Genomic DNA, 13,370 nt, shown 5'->3' with positions numbered 1-13,370 from the left:
TTACAAACCCTCCTTTATTGAGAGGGAGGCTGAAAAACTGTAATAACTTAATACACGGGGAGCCCCCTGGAACCCTCCCCCCCGGCTGTGGTGGGGAGGGCAGGGATGCCAGGAGCTTCCTGAAGGGCCAGAGATGGGGAGGAGGTGAGGCGTCTCAGCCCAGGCACACAGGACTCAGGGTCAGGAAGCAGGAGACGGGTAGAACCCTCTGAGGATGGGGGCAGGGCCCCCCAAAAAGGCACAATGGTAGGGCAAGTTTGGCAGCGTGGTTAGTGTCAGGGGTCAACAAAGGACACCATGATGTAGCGCGTGCCCCGCGTTGTGGGCAGCCCTTCGTGGTAGTGGGTGAGGCGGCCTGGGTGTAGAAGCCCCCAGCCTTTTCTTGGGGACGAGATGATGCAGTTGTAGCGCAGGAAACGGCAGCCGCCTCCCTAGAGAAGGAGAGGAGCAGATATGGAGCAGGAGGACAGGGGGTGGACATGGGAGGGGGGTGGGGGTCAGGAGGAGGGGGAGCAGACATGGAGGGGAGGAGCAGGAGCAATTATGGGGGGAGGAGGGAGAGGGGGCGTGGAGGGGGTAGACATGGAGAGGGGGAGGAGGGGAAGAGAGGTGGGACAGGAGCAAAGGACAGGAGGCACCCTGGGAAGCTGCCACACCTAGCTGCAGAGTAGGAAGGGGCCCAGCTGAGGGCGGGGCAGCGTCACCTCATAGTCCAGGCCTTTGTGGTTGAGGGCGACGTTGAGGGTGAAGGTGGAGGAGTCGTGATGGGGCTGCAGCGCGGGCTGCTCATCTGGCCGGTAGCGGACCACGAAGTTCATCACGGCCCGGGTCTATAGGGGGCACGGGAGAAGCTGCAAGGAAGGCTAGGGTGGGGGTGGGGGGAGGGAATGGGGGGCTTTTGGTGTGTGTGCTAGGATTTGAAATGGGGACCTGGGTGCTGTCCCTTTGGTTTTTCCCCTCAAGGCTTGTGCTCTACATTAGAGCCACAGCTCTGCTTCTGGCTTTTGTGGTAGACAACTGGAGATGAGAGTCTAATAGACTTTCCTGCCGGGGCTGGCTTCAAATCCCAATCCTCAGATCTCAGCCTCCAGAGTAGCTAGGAAGACAGACATGGGCCACTGGTGCCCAGCGGCTGTTTCCTGTAGTATCTTGAACCCAGGACCAGATTCCATGTTCCCCTGAATGCCAGAGGGCTCCGTGCAGATCTGGGGTGTGGCGGGGTGGCAGCCCACCTTGGTGTGGTAGCCTGGGAAGAGGTTCTCGGTCATGGGCCCCACATAGGTCCTGAGCAGCTGCAGCCACTGGTCCTCGTAGCCCACCTGCTTCATGTGGATATCCACGGTGGGCACGTTCTCGTAGCCACCAGCCAGCCTTGAATCCTGCGGGCAGCAGGCCTTGAGTGCCCACATCCCTGGGCACAGCCCCCCATGCCTGCAGGGCCATGCTGGGCCGTAAGTGCCCCCTCCTGCAAAGCCCCTGGCCCTCCCACGCCTGTCCACAGAACCTGTGCTGCCCACACCAAAGTACCTGGAAATACTCCAGGAATGAATGAATGAATGAAGGCCCACCTCTCCCAGAGCCCTCACCTCGTGCCGGCCTCCTGACCACTGGCCAAAGTTCTCCATCTCCTCCACCAGCTCATCGCACATCTGCTCCGAGAGCAGCGGGAACCAGTACACATCTGGACAGGGCTGGGGACAGCAGCGGGAAGGGCTCAGGGGAGAGGGGAGGGGGAGGAGGGAGGAGGGCCAGAGAGAAGAGGGGAGGAGCTGGGGGAACAGGCCAGGCCCAAGGAGGGCTGCAGGGGAGAGGCTAATGTGGAAGAGGGAGGAAGCCGCCCTCCCCTACTTCCATCACAGTGAGGTGTGCAAAGGAAGGAGGGGCCGGGGGCTAGCATCCCTGACAGAGTTTTTCAAACTCACTGCCAACAACACAATCTGTCCTGAAGAAGCCAACCCACACAGCCTGGCCTCGGGCTTGGGACTGGCTTCTCAGGACAGGATGGAAGGTGAGTGCCTGTGTCCTCAGTGGACAGAGGAGAATCACTGATTAATGCCCCCGGTGGCAGTGAGCGTCCCATCTGCTCTGCCTCCGTTTCTCCTTTCTATTTGATGGCACAGGGATTGAATGCAGGGCCTCGGGCTTGCTCGCCGGCACTCTACCACTGAGCCACGCCTCCCGCTATCTCCGCTAGTCTCACCTGAGTAGAAACCCCTCAGGCCTCAAGGCAAGCGCAGTGACCATTAGCCCAGCAATGTACCCGAGGCTCTGGCCTTGGGGCCTGCAGGGTGTACAGGGGTCAGGGTCTGGGGGCTCACCTGTTCCACCAGGCCCTCCCCGTGCAAGGCGCGGCTGTAGTTCTCGTGGATGTATGTTTCTCTCCAGTCCTGGGTGGGGACAGTCACTGAGTGGAGCCTTCTTCCGGCCCAGCCCTGGGCCACCTCCCCCAGGGTCACCCAGCCAGGGTCACCCCTCCTGCACCTGTGTCCCCGGCCCACGTACCACAGGGTTGTCAAAGATTTGCCAGAGATCGGGGTGTAGGTGGTCTGTGTCATACCGGGAAGTGGCCAGGAGCCGGCCGAACTCATGCTGGTTGCTGAGGTGGAGGAAGATGCCCTGGGGGGCGGTGGCATGTGAGGACAGGTAACACGCGGAGCCCCCCCTCCATGGGTGATGGTGGCATGTGAGGACCGTGACACGCGGTGCCCTCCCCAGCTGACCACTCACCCTGTCCCGCAGGCTCTTGCAGAAGGCCATGTCGGGGTCTGTGTCGCTGTCTGAGAACACGTCCCTCTGGGGTAGCTCAGTCCTCAGCGTGTCCCCGCGGATCACGTAGGCCTGGGCTATGTAGGGCACGTTCCAGACGCCCCTGCAGACAAGCGCATCCCAAGGCTGAGCCTGAGGCCCCACAGCCCTGCAAGCTGAGCTGCTCAACCCCACAGCTGGCCATGGCCAGCACACAAGTCCCCAACCAGAGCGGGGGGGGGGGGGGGGGGGAGGGCCTGGGGGAGGTGCAGGGCCTGTGGGATTCAAGCAGGGGCCACAGTGCAGGCAGGACTCACACTCGCTTCCGCTGCACCAGCTCCACATAGTCCTCGGAGCGGGCGTAGTACTCATCGGGGCTCAGGGCCCCCCAGAAATTGGACCACAGCTTGCCATGCCGGGACAGCATGGGGGCGACCACCTTCCTGCAGACAAGATGAGGTTCGTCCCAAGATCTCAGATCCTACGGCGGGGTGGGGGAGAGGGATCCGATGCGGGTGCTGAGGGGGCGGGAGAAGGCGGAGGGGGAAGGTGGAGGGGGTTCCCGTGCTCGCTGTCAGAGGCTCAGGCTGAGCAGGACAGACCTGTTGTGCTCAATGAGGAGGCGCAGGGTTTGTGGGTTGGTGAGGACGGCATCGGCGTCCAGGCTGAAGTAGAATTCGCACTCGGGGTCCTGCCGGCAGTGGTCCCTGGAGAGCGATAAGACCCCATCCCCCCACCCCCAGAGGTGGTGTGAGCCAAAGTGGGTGCCAAAGGGTGAGAGGAAGGGACAGCTGGACAGGTGGGACCCCTACCCCCACCAAGGAACAGAGCAAGCACGGCCTCTGGTGTGGGGTGGGGGCGCCGCTCACATGGCCATGTCCCTGGCTTCCCCGGGGCCCAGCGCCTCCTCCGGCCCCACCAGCTTCGCGGCTGAGAAGTGGTCTTGGAGCTGTGGCCAGGCGTCGGCGACATGCGGTTCATGGTACACCTCCTGATGCGGAGAGGGGAGGTGAGGGTGCGAGGTGGGTGAGGGGTGCAGGGGGTCCCCCGGAGGCCGCGGCATCTTACTGCGTTGTGTAGGAAGAGCGCCACACGGTCGGGGGGGTAGTCCAGATGCAACAGGCGCTGCAGGAAGCGGGGCAGGAACGGAGTCGGCTGCTCCACAAACACGGCCAGGAGTACCCGGGGCGCAGGCTGTGGAGCACAACAAGGAAGGGGCTCAGGGGGTCCCTGCACGCTGCCTGGCCCCATCTGGCAAGCTCTCATGTCAGCTCCCACAGCCCACCGCGCCTGCCTCACCTGGCTTCCCTCAAGAGTCCTCCGATGCTGGTTACAGAAGCCACAGCCCCCCTGGGGCGTCCAGCCATTGGGGACGTAGTTGCCCAGATAGTTCAGCTGCAGCTGCAGGGGAAGCGGTGGTGAGCCAAGGCCCAGCTGTCCACAGACACCCAGCAGCAGGGAAGAGGAGGCCGGGGACAACCAGGGCTCAGGACTGGCAGAGGCAGAGGCCAGAGGGGGGGCACCTTCGTGGGGCCGTTTCCATGGACCACTACAGGAAGCGTATCGTAGGCCACGTTCCGGATCCTTACACGATTCCGATCAAACTTTAAGACCACCTCATCTGGGGAAAGAAATGGGGGGGGGGTGTTTAGACTCCTTTTCTCTGGAAGAAAGCAACAGGATCTTCTAAATAGGGGGTGTCACCGGTTGCTGGTGGCTCATGCCTGTAATCCCAGCTATTCAGGAGGCTGAGATCTGAGGATCACAGGTTGAAGCCAGCCTGGGCAGGAGAGCCTGTGAAACTCTTATCTCCAACTAGTCACCAAAAAGTAGGAAGTGGAGCTGTGGCTCAAGTGGCAGAGCAACAACCCTGCACAAAAAAGCTAAGGGAGAGTGCCACAGCACCTGAGCCCTAAGTCCAAGCCTCAGTACTGGCACAGTGTATGCACACATGTACACACACACACACACACACACACACACACACACACACACACACACACACACACAACATGGGGTGATTTCTAATGACTGTGGTTCAAATGGAGCTGGTGCTCTTCTGTAGGTCTGGGTAGGCTGCTGCCACCCTAGAGAGCTCCACCATCTGCAATACCTGGGGTGGGCTGTGGCTGCCTCCCCTCCCCAAGCATCCATTCAGGATGGACAGCCAGAGACCCTCCCCCAGGGGGGGTCTTCCCTCATGGGATCCTGTACTATACAGGGTGTGACCAAGGACCTAAAGCTCTAGGTTGGGTAACTGAGCACATGGCATGTTCCCCACAGATGTTTTCACTGCAGCATGATGAACCTCAGGAGAGGTGTACACAGGTTTGAATAGAAAGGTGAGGTGTACACAAGTATAAATACACAAGTGACGGAATATACAGATGTGAACACACAGGTGAGGTATACAGAGTTATGAATACATAGATAAGATGTGCACAGGGGCAAACAGATAAGGTACACACAGGTGTGAACTACATAGGTTAGGTATACGCAGGTGAGAGCACACAAGTAAGATATACACAGGTATGAATACACAGATGATGAAGTACACGGATGTGAACACAAATGAGGCGTGCACAGGTGTTAATATGCAGGTGAGGTGTACACCCGGTATGAACACACAGGTGAGGAATACACAAGTGTGAATACACAGGTAATGGACACAGGTGTCAAGATATAGATGAGGTGTACATAGGTATGTGTGTATGTATGTGTGTATATATATATATATATATATATATATATATATATATGTACAGATAAGGTAAACACAGATGTGAATACAAAGGTGATGGGAACAGGTGTGCGTACGCAGATGTATACACGCAGGTGAGGTGGATACCAGCTGAGTTCCACCAGGAGCTCTGGCCAGAAGCAGGGCCCTTTGCTGCCCACCCCCAGCGCCTCCTCCTTACCTAAAGCCCCATTGAGGTTCTGGAAGATCCGGGATTTATGGTCCAGATTAAGGCTGAGTTTCTCCTGGATGGGGTAAGATGGGGCGGTTAATCGCAGGGGGCCCTGCTCCTCATGCTTTACATTTCCCCCAATCCTCTCTTCCTCTTCTCTTTTTTGGAGAGGGGCTGGTATCAGGGCTTGAACTCAAGTCCTCTCACTCTCCCTTGGCTTTTTCTGTTCAACACTAGTGCTCTACCACAATCACCATTTTCACCTTTTTGCTGGCTAACTAGAAATGAAGAGTCTCACAGATTTTTCCACATAGGCTAGTATCTAACTGAAATCCTGATTTCAGCCTCCTAACTAGCTAGGATTATGGGTGTGAGCCATCAGCGTCCAGCCTGACCCCTCCTAAACCTTCTTTCCCATTCAGCCGAGCCCCCCTCCTCCCCTCACAGGGACAATCCTCCCCAATCCTCCCTACCCGCAGCCCTGGGTCCAGGTAGAGCCGAGTATAGAACAATTGGTCATCATCATCATCCTTGTATTTCCACTGACGGACAATTTTGTGGATGGTGGGGGCAAAACCGATGAAGCCTGGTAGGTGGAAGAGGAGTTGACCCCAAACCTCCCAGGGTCCCCAGGACCTGACCCAGCCTCAGGCACCTAGAGGGCCCCACATCCCACCCACAACTCTGGGCCCCTTCCTCAGCCTTGGGCCCCCGTCACTCACCACCGGAGTTGAGAAAGCGCTTGCCGGAGCCCACCTCGGGGTACTGCTCTGCCAGGCCCCACTCGGGCCAGCAGAAGGCCTCTGCGGAGAAGAGCAGGCGGCTGCCACTCTGGATAAACTTCTTCAGCAGCTCTGAGGGGCTGCCTGCCAGAAGAACATCATAGCTGGTAAAGGAAAGGGAGGATGAGCAGGAGGCTGCTAGGGACCACAGCACCCTCCTCCCTCCTCCCTGCTTTCTTCACTCCTCTCCCATCCCACTCCCTCAGCCCTTCCTGACCTGTCCACAAACATGATGACCATGTCCTCTCTTTCTGCATACTTCTCCATTTCCTTCTTTAGCCACCTGACCTTCTGGCCTCCACCAACTGTCCGAGCCACATCACCCCCTCGCCACTCCTGTCCCAGGCCCAGGGTCTGTGGGAGAGACCGGCCATGCCAGGAGGGGGTTCAGGCACAGACAGCACTGAGGAGATTTAGTATGAGGACCCCTGCACACAGCCTCCAGCCCCCTCCCTGGGACCCTGACTCACTCGCACAGTGTAGTTGAAAAACTTTGCAGACTGCAGGAAGCGTAAATATCCCTCTGTTTCTGCTGTGGCCACGGTGATCACCAACAGCTTCTCTGTCATCAGTCAGGAACAAATACCTGAGGCCCACCTGCCCACTGCTCCCCACGCTCCCCTAATTCCATGCTGTCCTTTTCTTTCTGCTTTCCAGCCCCCCCAGTTCCCCCTGCTCCCCACCCCCACCCCACCCCGTGTTTCCTGAGCTTGAACTCAGGTCCTAAGCACTGCTCCTTAGTATTTTATGCTCAAGCCTTGTGCTCTACCACCTGAACCACAACTCCACTTCTGGCCTTTTGGTAAATAATTGGAGCTATGAGTCTCATGGCCTTTCTTGGCTGGCTTCGAACCGTGATCCTCGGATCTCAGCCTCCGGATAGTTAGGATGACCATTCCCTCTTAAATCTTCCTGCCCCGGGGCGAGGAGCATCGGGAGCCCTCGGGGGTCCTCCCAGCAGGGAGCCCTCGGGGGGTCCTCCCAGCACTCCAGACCGGTAGGGGAGGCCTGAACCTCGGGCTCTCACCGGGGTTGACCACGTTCCCGCCCCGGGGCCGGTCCCGGTCGGAGGCTGAGGCCCAGGCTGTGGGGGGCGGCGGCAGCAGCAGCGGCAGCAGCATGAGGAGGAGGAGCCGGGGTCGCAGGCCGCACGCGGCCATGGTGGGCAGCGGGCCGGGGGCTGAGCGCAGGATCACGCGGGGCTGGAATCCGACCGCTGGGAAGGTTCTAGAAGCGGGATCCGGGCCGCCCAGCGGGGCAGGCCCGGGGCTCCGCCCTGGAAAAAAGGCGTAGCCTGAGGCCACGGAGAACCCGAGATGCAGGCGGCGAGACAAGGCAAGGATTGTCCCGAGGCGCGGAGGGGCCGGGGCCGGGGCCGGGGAGGGGCCGGGGGTCCGCGGGCCGCTTTGCACGGTGGACACGAGGCCGCAGCCGGAGACGGGAAGTGAGGCCGGGGCGGGGCGCGCGGCGGCGGGGGCGCGCGGCGGCGGGGCGGCGGCGCGCGGGGCGGGGGGCGGCGGCGCGCGGGGCGGGGGGCGGAGGCGCGCGGCGCGGGCGCGCGCGGGGCGGCGGCGCGCGGGGCGGGGGGCGGGGGCGCGCGGGGCGGGGGCGCCCTTCCCGCGGCGGGACGGCGCGCCGGGGCCCTCGCGGTGTGCCCACTCTAGTCCCGCGCCTCACCCCCGCCCGCCCTGCCCTCTCCGGGCTAGGGGAGCTCGTCGCCCGGGGCCGCCCTCCCTTATAAAAGCGCTCTCACAAGTACCCAAGGAAAAGAACATGGCTCGCAAAGCCAGCGGCACCATCTCTTTAACCCATCTCGAGGTCCCTTCAAGAAGGCGGGGCAACCATCTTGAGGTCGGAAGTAGCACTGCCCTTAAAAAACATGGCGGGAAGCGTTCCGGTCTCCGAGGGAACGCCAAGGCGGTGCCGGGGGAAAGCCGGCGGGAAGGCTGTGCTGCGCGTGCGCCGCCGGAAGTGAGCGTGCTTCTGCCGCCGCTTGGTTGGCTGGCTTAGTCCGCATGCGCAGTGGGCTCTTCCGGCCGCTGTGTTGCACAAATGGTGGAAAAGAAAACTTCTGGTACGTGAGTCCCCAGCGGTTCTCCTGCCGCTGCCCCCGGGGTGCAAACCTAGCTGGGATCTCCTGGTCTCACTCTTACCGGCAGCAGGGAAGCCCCGAGCCTCTCACTCCTGCTCGGGCCCGGCGCTGGCTGCGGATGCAGTGGGGGAAACAGACTCCCCAAAACCGAGTTTCTGAGATGGGGACTTGCGGATCCGCTCTTGCATGGCGGAGTGAGACGTGCCTTGGGCAGAGGGCCACGCAGAGACGGTGGAGAAGCCACCGAAGGCTGTTTGGGACAAGGTCTTACTGTGTAGCCCCGGCTGGCTTTGAACTCTTCAATTCCTTAAGCCTCCTGAGTGCTGGATTGCAGGAGGGCGCCACCACCCGGGTCCTCAGAGGGGTGGGACACAGGGGTGTGGCTGAAGCAGAATTGTTTTATTGTTGCCTGTCCCGGGGCTTGAACTCGGCTTGGGTACTGTCCGTAAGCTTTTTGCTCCGGAGTAGCGCTCTACCACTCGAGCCACAGCACCAAATCTGGCCTTTTCTGAGTAGTTTATTGGAGATAAGAATCTCACAGGCTTTCCTGACCAGTGTTGGCTTAGAACCGGGATCCTCAGATCTCAGCTTCCCGAGTAGCTAAGATTGCAGGCATGAGCCGCTCGCTGGCACCTAGCTCATGTGTTTATCTTTTAGCAAAGCAGTTGTGGTGTAAGTGCCGTCCTGCAGAACTTTCTAGTATGATGGGACTATTTTTTATCTGTGTGTTAGTGGGAAATGAGGCACATGTGGCTAGTGCCACCTGAGGAAATTAGTTTGTTGTTGGTCATGGGTACTGGGTGCTGTCACTGGGCTCTTTTGCTCAAGGCCAGCACTTCACAGCTCCACGTTTTATTTTTCTGGTGGTTAATTGGAGAGAAGAGTCTTATGGTGTTTCCTGCCTGAGCTGGCTTTGGACAGTGATCCTCAGATCTCAGCCTCCTGAGTAGCTGTAATTGCTGATGTGAGCCCCCAGCACCTGGCTCTAATTCCATTGAATCTTTTTTTTGGTCCGGTCATGGGGCCTGAACTCTGGGCCTGGGCGCTGTCCCTCAGCTCTTCAGCTCAAGGCTAACGCTCTACCACTTGAGCCACAGCGCCACTTCCGGCTTTTTTCTTTTTGTTTATGTGGTGCTGAGGAATCGAGCCCAGGGCCTCAGGCATGCAAGGCAAGCGCTCTACCACTGAGCCACCTTCCCAGCCCTCCACTGAATCTTGATTTGTCTAGACCTACATTCAGAGGTTTTAATAAAAGATAAAAGTGTGAATGCTGTAAGATTGACTTGCAACACATTGAGTGATATCACCCTTTTCTCCAGCTGGCTCTCCTTTGATCTTCATGAAACCCTTAGATCCCAACCCCTTTACATACAAGGTAGGACTTTGTGAGATCTGGCCTGCCTTAACATGACAGCCAGCCAGGCTGAATACCAATGGGCTTACAAAAGACACCCACTCTTCCCTTCCGGCCTTCCCTCATGCAGGAGGGCATCAAGGCCTAAGCATTCTCCTTTCTCCCCAACCCAGGCTGCTCAAGACTTAGGCTTCAGCCTAGATTTACCTGTTAGAAATCCCTGACCGGCCACTCCAAAGCAAGGCTCTTGTGCTCTCTCCCGCTTTGTGCTTCCGTGTCTTGCAGCAATGGACCTGTTTGCTTAATCATTTCTCTTCCGACTAGACCATAAACTCCTTCAGTTTCAGAACCTGGGCACTGCCTGACCCTTGCAAAGGAAGAAATACAGAGACGTGACCAAAACTGTGTGCTTTAAATTTATTCTTTTTTGTCGGTCATGGGGCTTGAAGTCTGGGCCGGAGCGTTGTCCTTCAGCTCTTCAGCTCAAGGCTAGCACTCTACCACTTGAGCCACAGTGCCACTTCCGGCTTTTTTCTTTTTGCTTATGTGGTGCTGAGGAATCGAACCCAGGGCCTCATGCATGCAAGGCAAGCGCTCTACCACTGAGCCACCTTCCCAGCCCTCTTTTTTTTTCATTTTAAGGTAGTGTTCCATCATATTAGCCCATACTGGCCTCAAACTCAAGATCCTCTGCTCCTACCTCCCCAAGGCTGGGGTTTAAATGTGCACCACCATGCCTGGTAAAGAGCTTAGTACAGTCCCCCCCCCCAGTGCTCCTAGGGTTTGGGTTCCAAGACCACCGCTCTGCTGTGGCACTGACCTCTCTGAGGTGCTCAAGGCCCCAATATAAAATGCTGTCATATTTGCATAGAGGCTCCCTTCCCTGTACTTTAAAAATCTCTAGATTACAGGCAATACCTAATATAATGCAAATGCTATCTATGTTAGTAATATCCCAATATTACTTAGAAATAATAACAAGGACAAAAATTCTATGTGTGTTCAGTAGAGGTGCATTTTTTTTCTCTTTTGGAAGTACTGGAGTTTGTACACAGGATCTCAAGCTTGTTGGGCTGGTGTTCTATGACTGAGCCATGCTTCCAGCCTGACTTTTTACTTGATTATTTGGGAGGAATTTAGTGAACTGTTCTGCTAAGGCTGAGATCATAGAGTAGCTGGGCTTACACACTTGAGCCACTAGTGTGATTACCAGAAATTCCTTCTTTCCGTCCTTCCTTTCCTTCCTTCCTGTCTGTCTCTCTGTCTCTGTCTTTCTCTTTCTCTTTTTGCTTGAACTTAGGCCTGAGCACTGTCCCTGAGCCCCTTTGTGCTCAAGGCTAGGGCTCTACCACTTGTGCCACAGCGCCACTACAGTTTTTTCTGAGTACTTTATTGGAGATAAGAATCTCATGGACTTTTCTGCCTGGGATGGCTTTGAACTGTGATCCTCAGATCTCAGCCTCCTGAGTAGCTAGGATTACAGCGTGAGCAACTGGTGCCTGACCCAGAACTTTCTCTTTTTTTTTGCAAGTGGTGGGGCCTGAACTCATCCTGGGCGCTGTCCCTCAGCTCTTCAGCTCAAGGCTAGCACTCTACCACTTGAGCCACAGCGCCACTTCCAGCTTTTTCTGCTTATATGGTGCTGAGGAATCGAACCCAAGGCCTCATGCATGCAAGGCAAGCACTCTTCCACTGAGCCACCTTCCCAGCCCCCTGACCCAGAACTTTCTCTATCCCACTCTATCTAGTTCGCTCCCAGGACCCTGGGCAGCGGCGTGTGCTGGATCGAGCCGCCCGCCAGCGCCGCATCGACCGGCAGCTCGAGGCCCTGGAGAATGACAACTTCCAGGATGACCCCCACGCTGGCCTTCCCCAGCTCGCCAAGAGGCTGCCCCAGTTTGATGACGATGCAGACACAGGTGAGGCTCCAGGAGACACTGTTGAGGTGTGGGGTTGGGCTTGGGGTAGGAGTGGGCCTTTTAGTGGCCCTTGGCCCTGCCAGTGATTGGCTTATGTGATAGCACCCCCTCTCCCCTTTGTGCGCCTCAGTTTTCCTCGTGTGTACAATAGGGGCTGGAGAAGCAAGCCTTAGACTGGGGTGGATGGGGACAACAAGGGACCAAGATTGGAGAAGCGGGGTCAGGTGGCTGCAGGGAGGTGTGGCAGGGGTATCCCTGGCTTGGTGGCCACCTCCTTGTGTCACTTAAAACTCATTGCCAGGAAAGAAAAAGAAGAAAACCCGAGGCGATCATTTTAAACTCCGCTTCCGGAAGAACTTCCAGGCCTTGTTGGAGGAGCAGGTAAGAGAGGGGCTGGGAGGGGGAGGGGGAGGAGCAGGTAAGAGAGGGGCTGGGAGGGGGAGGGGGACGTTGGAAGGAAGCAGGGAGCCTGGACAGACCTGGACACAGAAAGAGAGAGCTGCTTCGGTCAGCACAGCGTCATGCACCTCTCTGCAGAACCTGAGTGTGGCTGAGGGCCCCAACTACTTGACGGCCTGTGCGGGACCCCCGGCCCGGCCTCAGCGCCCCTTCTGCGCCGTGTGTGGCTTCCCCTCCCCCTACACCTGCGTGAGCTGTGGCGCCCGGTACTGTACCGTGCGCTGTCTGGGCACCCACCAGGAGACCAGGTGAGCTGGGGCCCCACCACCACACCCCCTGCTGCTCTGCCCCATCCCCACTGCTTCTTGAGTCCTGGCTCCTCCCCTGGCCTCCTCTGTCCACAGGTGTCTGAAGTGGACTGTGTGAGTGGGGCGGAGCCTCATCACCCTGCAGAGACAGAGGCAGGAGTGGAAGACTGAGCAGGGAAGGCCGCCTGGCCCAGGAAGACTAGGACTGACTACCAGGGCTGGTCCTGCCCACAGGCTGCTATGGGAATAAAGACCTTGTGTGAGGGCCACAGGTTACCTGCTGCTCTGTGCCCTGCCCTGTCCCTTCCCCACCCCTCTCCAGGACAGATCCGCACTCAGCTGCTACCACTCCCTCACTCCCCTGCCAAGACACTGCTTTTCTTAGTTGCTGTTTTTGTTTTTAAGAGTCTTGCCATGTGGACCAGGCTGATCTCAAAGTTGAGCTCCTGTCTCCCAGGCACTGGGATTACAGGTGCACAATGCCTAGCTTCTTGGCAGTTTTTCTGTCTTTGCTTGGTTATCAATTTCTATTTTTTTTTAATTGTCTGTTTCCTTTTAGTTTCTCTGAGCATTTCAGAGACCCAACGGTTTGAGAACCGGGTGGCCAGGAAGTGGGGTGAGGATGGGGGTCGGGGCTCAGAGGCTCCGCTGAGGAGCCGATCCTGTCTTTGTCCTCTGGCACTTAGCCAGAGGGGAGTGGTCAGTGGGCCTGTCCCGGGGCCACAGGCCTGTGGAGCGGTGGCGCTTGTGCGGCCCCTATTGTAACAGAGGAGTTTCTGGCTGTCCCAGGTGCTGGACTTCCTCAGCCGTCTCTTGAATAAATGACCTGAGTGAACTACTCTTTAGATCCTATGTGTTC

At 58.0% G+C, this 13,370-nt stretch overlaps 2 protein-coding genes across 5 annotated transcripts; one reads left to right on the top strand and one right to left on the bottom strand.

Moving 5' to 3' along the window:
- On the bottom strand, positions 1 to 8,307 carry Plod3 (procollagen-lysine,2-oxoglutarate 5-dioxygenase 3). Of its 3 annotated transcripts, XM_069989238.1 has the most exons (20): positions 8,199 to 8,307; positions 7,467 to 7,733; positions 6,910 to 7,001; positions 6,657 to 6,793; positions 6,380 to 6,543; positions 6,131 to 6,243; positions 5,667 to 5,730; positions 4,269 to 4,366; positions 4,045 to 4,146; positions 3,814 to 3,939; positions 3,615 to 3,736; positions 3,348 to 3,452; positions 3,063 to 3,188; positions 2,728 to 2,869; positions 2,503 to 2,616; positions 2,319 to 2,387; positions 1,587 to 1,691; positions 1,233 to 1,379; positions 705 to 830; positions 1 to 431 (listed from the first exon to the last, which is right to left on the bottom strand). In XM_069989238.1, the coding sequence occupies exons 1-20, from the start codon at positions 8,236 to 8,238 to the stop codon at positions 276 to 278; spliced, it is 2,415 nt and encodes an 804-aa protein (XP_069845339.1). In that variant the 5' UTR covers positions 8,239 to 8,307; the 3' UTR covers positions 1 to 275. The 3 variants fall into 3 exon arrangements, with proteins under 3 accessions (XP_069845339.1, XP_069845337.1, XP_069845338.1); XM_069989236.1 differs by having other exon boundaries at positions 2,503 to 2,869; XM_069989237.1 differs by having other exon boundaries at positions 2,503 to 2,869; positions 7,467 to 7,715.
- On the top strand, positions 7,664 to 13,349 carry Znhit1 (zinc finger HIT-type containing 1). 2 transcript variants are annotated; one of them, XM_069989241.1, is made up of 5 exons: positions 7,664 to 7,774; positions 11,634 to 11,804; positions 12,106 to 12,185; positions 12,342 to 12,511; positions 12,608 to 13,349. In XM_069989241.1, exons 1-5 carry the CDS (start codon positions 7,756 to 7,758, stop codon positions 12,627 to 12,629), a joined length of 462 nt encoding a protein of 153 aa, XP_069845342.1. In that variant the 5' UTR covers positions 7,664 to 7,755; the 3' UTR covers positions 12,630 to 13,349. The 2 variants fall into 2 exon arrangements, with proteins under 2 accessions (XP_069845342.1, XP_069845341.1); XM_069989240.1 differs by lacking the exon at positions 7,664 to 7,774 and adding an exon at positions 8,414 to 8,513.
- The last annotated feature ends 21 nt before the right edge of the window (positions 13,350 to 13,370 follow it).

This window comes from Dipodomys merriami, unplaced genomic scaffold (genome assembly GCF_024711535.1).
Source record: "Dipodomys merriami isolate MVZ:Mamm:240054 unplaced genomic scaffold, mDipMer1.0.p SCAF_373, whole genome shotgun sequence".
Classification (NCBI taxonomy): Eukaryota; Metazoa; Chordata; class Mammalia; order Rodentia; family Heteromyidae; genus Dipodomys; species Dipodomys merriami.
Note: the sequence above shows the minus strand (reverse complement) of the source record. Positions and strands in the feature narration are given on the sequence as shown.